Below are 5,437 nucleotides of genomic sequence, written 5' to 3' on the forward strand. Positions count from 1 at the left end.
GGGGGAAGGAACTTCTTCATAATCTCCCTGATAGTTCCATAGACATGGGTTCCAAGTTCATGTTCTCACCTTGACCCACCGCTCCTCCCAAACCTCTATGGGGTTTAGAAAGCCCCCCAAAAGGAAGAGAGGAAAGGGGAATGGAGAGAGAGAGAAGGGGCAGGAGAAAAGACAGAGTGGGGCTCTCAGTCATGCAGAAGGGTGAGCACCCATGAACTCCTCCTGGTCTGAGCATGCTTGTGGGCACACCAATCAATCCTCAGGACCGATCCTAAGCGGCGTTCCCCCTCCCCGTCTTAGTTTGGATACAAGCCCAAGGAGTTTACTTAAAGAAACCTCATGTGACCAACTTCTAATGTGGGGATATGAAACCCTCACAGGTCACTGGGGCATCTCTGTGCACCCTGCCCAGAGCCTTGGAGCTACATTTGGAGGAAATTCTACCCTGGGCATTTTAGAACACTCTAATCCTCTACCCAGTGAGATTCACATGTTCCTTGGATTTAATGGGGTGGGGATGGGGAACAGATAGGGCTGGAGCAATGAGGACCTGCAGTTAGAATGCAGGTGGAGAGGTAAGTGACCTCCTCCTTCCCAATATGACCGTTTCTCATGTGCTGGCCAGGGGTAGGACCTAAGGATCTGACTAGCCCCTCTCAGAACCTGAGACGCCAGAGCCAGCTGCAGGATAGGGGAGTGGCTATGTGTAGAGAGGCTCCATGGGGAGGGTGCAGGAGTACAGATAGGGGCAGGGATCAGGAGTACAGAGACATGGGGGCCTGGGGTGTGGGTACAGGACACAGAGGTCAGTGATATAAGACATGGAGGTCAGAGGTCAGGGGTGCAGAGACGTAGGGGTCTGGGGTAAGGGTATGTGGCACGGGGGATGGGGTTTAAGACATGGAGGTCAGGGGCCAAGAGTGCCGAGGCACAGAGTTATAGCCATGAGATCACTAGTGAGTCATGGAGGCATCGTGGCCAGAGCTCAGTGGGCAGGTTTAGAGTCACGCTGCAGTCCCAAGCAAGCAGATGACAAAGGTGGCCTCAGAGCCACTGAAGGCTGAAGTCACGGTTCACGAGTCTCCCCAAGTCTCCCCATCAGAACCCACAGGGATATCCAGTCTCCCCCAAATCAGGAAGGCTGGTCTTTCCTCTAGAAAAAGGATGACCAGAGGGGAGGGTTTCCTGGCCCTGGGGCTATGGGAGAGCAGCCCTTTCCCACCTCACCACCTGGCTATCACTTCAGACAGTAACAAACGCCCCCTCTCTCGCTCTCTTCTTCCTGGCCTCTCCTCCCTTCTCGTTCTCTCTCTTCCCCCTCTCTGTCTATAATGAGAGATCCTCATTCCCTGACATTCCTGTCTGGAGCAGCAGAACTTGAAAGCAATTCTTTGATATAAATTACAAACCTACTTTTGAAGCACTTTTCAGAAAAACAGCGAGAAGAAAAGCAAAGAAAGGGGAAGGAAAAAAAAAACCAAACCCCCAAAGTGGACCATTGTGTGCAGATTTTTTCAGTGGGGTTTTAAACTCTGACAGGTCCTCCACACCCGCAAAGCACCGCTACCTCCTCCCCAGCCCCTCCCCCACCTACCCATCCCCAGGCTTCTCTCACACCCCCAGAGTCCCTGGAGTCCCTGATCGTGGCATGGCGCCTCCTGTTCTCTCTCCCTGTCTCCTATCGATTTATTTATAATGATTTATTAAAAAATACACCCAATCCCCGAAGGCCTCTGGGTGCATGTACCAAAATAAGAAGACAGCAAATTAAATTAAATGCCGCCTCTCAAAACTTGAATTCCCTATTAGCAGAGAAAGGGAGACTACGGCTTCCTCGCCTCACCCCCCCCACACCTAGCTCTCCCACACAGGTACCTGCTTTCTGCATAGCAGCATAGCAGTTTTAAGTTGCCAAAGTGCGTGAGCAGGCAGAACACACACACACACACACACACACACACACACACACACACACACACCGTCTCATAGCTCATTCGTCCTCACTGCGCATTCCCTCCTCATCCTCATGCCCCCGGGGGAAGCCATAGACCGTGCTGGAGCCCAGGTGGTAGCTAAGTGGCATCTAAAACCAACCTCCCCATGTGACTTCATTTAAGGCCCCAATTGTTCCCTGGAGTCAATCGTCTTATTTCTCTTTACAAGTGGGGAAACTGAGGCTAAAAGGCTCCCCCCCCCCAGCTTGTCAGTAATGGTATTAGGCTGAGCCATCTCTCTCCAGGGCTGTGTGTATTCCCATCATGCCTTAGCTCTCCAGGGGAGTGAGGGAGAAGAACCGGAGTGAAGAACGGGAATGGGAGGCCCGGGCTCTTCTGAGAGTCCATTCGGAGAGGAAACCATCAATTCATTATCCCTTCCCTTGTCCTGCCTACAACTATAGGTTTATTTCAAACGGGATGGGGAGCTGATCGATGCAGTACCCCTGTCAGAATTGCCGGCAGCCAGCTCCGGCCCCCTCCAGGACAGCAGGCCCTTCCGCGGTCTTCTGCATCGAGATGTGGACGACACCAAAATGCAAAAGTCACTGTCCCTCCTAGACACTGAATACCGGGCTGGACGTCCCTACACGGAGCGCCCCTCACGCACTCTCACTCAGGACCCCAGCCTTTTCGTGCAGCCCACCACGGAAAACATCCCAGAGACAGTAGTGAGCCGCGAGTTCCCCCGTTGGGTACACAGCGCAGAACCCGTCTACTTCCTGCGCCACAGCCGCACCCCAGGCAGCGATGGCACGGTGGAGGTGCGGGCCCTGCTCACCTGGACCCTCAACCCGCAGATCGACAATGAGGCCCTCTTCAGCTGTGAGGTCAAACACCCAGCGCTGTCCATGCCCATGCAGGCGGAGGTCACGCTAGGTAAGACTTAGACATAAAGGATATCCAGGACTCACTCCCGCGGTGAATGGGAGAGCCTGGGCTAGCTTTTGTTTGTACCTAGACTGCCCTGGGTCTCTGTTTTCTGGCCTGAAACAGGTCCGCAACCACCGTGGAACCCCATACTAGGAGCCCAGCTTGAATCCATGCAGTACTCTGGGTGGCCACTGAGGGCGCTGTCCTTACTCCTATCCTTTAGCTGATGGACCTGGGTTTTCCATGACTTTGGTGGGTTAGCTGGGGCTTTATTACACCCCCAGAGTCGATTTCCTTAATCACTGCCTTAGTGTAACCTACCTAGGGTTGTGGTCAAGGGCACACTGAGTCATGAGTGTGGCCTGGCAGAATGAGGGCAGAATTTCTTAAGAGAATACTCTTAAGAAAGGCTATGAAGTGAACAAAGCGGTAATTGGGGCACAGAATCCAAACAACACCCAGCAGGGACTTTGAAGAGCAGGCCACTAATGGTTGGGCTTGCTCTCACCTGCATTCCCTTTCCAGGGATACCTCCAGGAAGCCTGCTTGGGTCTCCCTGGCCCCCCCCAGTTGGCTGCTTCTCTTTCAAGGCCCTCTCCCTGGGTTTGTGACTCTCTGGTGAGAAGCCTTGAAAGCCATCTCAGTATGAAAATACTTTCTTCCCATTGGTCAGGGCTACTCATTTTCCCACGGTCTCCTCATGTCCGGGTCACCACCCGCCAGGCCACGAGGCCTGAGAATGCTTCCCAGACCTGCCCTGTTCGTCCTTTTCTGGTAACCACCCACCCCTGGACTGCAGCCTAGCCTCCAAACTGTCTCTCTGCTTCTGGATTTTGTTTTGTTTTGATTTCGGTTGTTTGCCTTATACTATTCTTCATCCCTACTGATCTAGTTAAAAAAAACAAATCAGCTCAAAACCTAGGTAAGAGCTGCCCAGACCCTCCAGTGTAGACTCTAGGCTGATGCAGAGAAGAGAGCCCAGAAATAGACCTGCGGGCAAAGTCGATTGATTTTGACGGAGACCCCCGAGGCTGTTCGGACAGTAAAGACGAGTTCTCTAGCACGTGGCCCTGGAACAAGAGAACAAGAGAAAGGGAGGGGCGGGCCTGGCCCCTGCCTGGCACTCACACAGGTTAACCTGAGGATGATTGATAGACTCCAGTGTAAAAGCCAGTGTCATGAAACTTCTGGAACAAAATGGAGAAAAATGTTTTATGGAGCCGAGGTAGCCAACATCCCTTAAAGCAATCATAAAAAAATAAAAATAAAAACACTAGAGGAAAAATTGAAAATTGTTTGATGGGACTGAATCAAAATTCAAATCTTTGGCTCATAAGAAAACATCCCCAAAAGAATGCAGAACAAGGGGAAATTCTCTCAGTCCTCTGTGAAACATTGGTACCCAGGATGCGTAAAACAAAAACCTAAGCCAGGCATGGTGGTGCCTGCCCGTTATCCTGGCGTTTAGAAGGTGCGGCAGGAGGATCAGAAGTTCAAGGTCATCCTTAGCTATGTGAGTAGCTTAAGGTCAGTCTGGGCTACATAAGTCATGTCTCAAAACAAAATTAGAAACAATAAAAAGAGAAAATCTTATGAAACCAAAAGGTGCTAGTAGGTACATGAGAGAACCAGGATTTGTTTTCAGTAATGGAGATCAAACCCAGGGCCTAACACGTGCCAGGCATGTGCTCGGCCACTGACTAAGCCACATCCCCAGCCCATGACATCTGGCTTTTAAAGTCACCTATAGACATATTAAAACACTGACTCATCAGGGAAATGGAGACTACAGCTTCAACGAGATAGCATGTGTTACTGGATTTGGGTAAACTTTTAAAAATTGCCAATACCAAATGCTGATAAGGCTGCAGAACCATCAGAACACTCCTGCATCATTTGTGGAGTATAAAATGGTACTGATCCTTAGAAAATACAAATATTCAAATCCAAATATCATATTCAAACATGACAAACACCTCACTCCTAAGACCCAACAATTGCACATGGAGGGATGGTTGAGTAGATGGATAGATGGATGGATGGATTAGGAAGATGGATGGATGGATGGATGGATGGATGGATGGATGGATGGATGGATATATTGAGAAGGTGGATGGGTAAATGGATGGATTGTAAGGTTGGATGGATTGATTAGACTGAATGTATGAACAGGCATAGAGGAAGGAAGGAACGAGAGGAAGGATAGATAGATGGATGGATATGCTAGATGGATAGATAAATGGTCAGAGAGGTTGGATGGATGCATAATGGATGAGTGAGTGGATGGGTGGGTAGTTGATTGAGTGGGTAGATGATGGATGCATAGATGGGTAGATATGATGGATAGATGGATAAATGAATGAGATGTATATAGATGGATGGATGAATTAATGATGTTTGGGTAGATGGGGGATGGTTGGGTAGATGTAGATGATTGGGTAGATGGGGGATGGTTGAGTAGATGGTAGATGGTTGGGTAGATGGATGGATGGTTAGGTAGATTGTAGATGGTTGGGTACAAGGTAGATGGTTGGGTAGATGGTGGATGGTTGGGTAGATGGTGGATGGTT

At 50.1% G+C, this 5,437-nt stretch overlaps 1 protein-coding gene across 1 annotated transcript in view; it reads left to right on the forward strand.

Moving 5' to 3' along the window:
• The window catches only part of Igsf21 (immunoglobin superfamily member 21), a 221,177-nt gene that overhangs the window by 210,694 nt on the left and 5,046 nt on the right, over nucleotides 1–5,437 (forward strand). Inside the window, exon 6 of the mRNA XM_026782072.1 lies at nucleotides 2,399–2,873. Within this exon, the coding sequence (XP_026637873.1) occupies nucleotides 2,399–2,873 (475 nt within the window). The remainder of the gene's footprint in view (nucleotides 1–2,398; nucleotides 2,874–5,437) is intronic.

Source organism: Microtus ochrogaster, chromosome 10 (assembly GCF_000317375.1).
Source record: "Microtus ochrogaster isolate Prairie Vole_2 chromosome 10, MicOch1.0, whole genome shotgun sequence".
Classification (NCBI taxonomy): Eukaryota; Metazoa; Chordata; class Mammalia; order Rodentia; family Cricetidae; genus Microtus; species Microtus ochrogaster.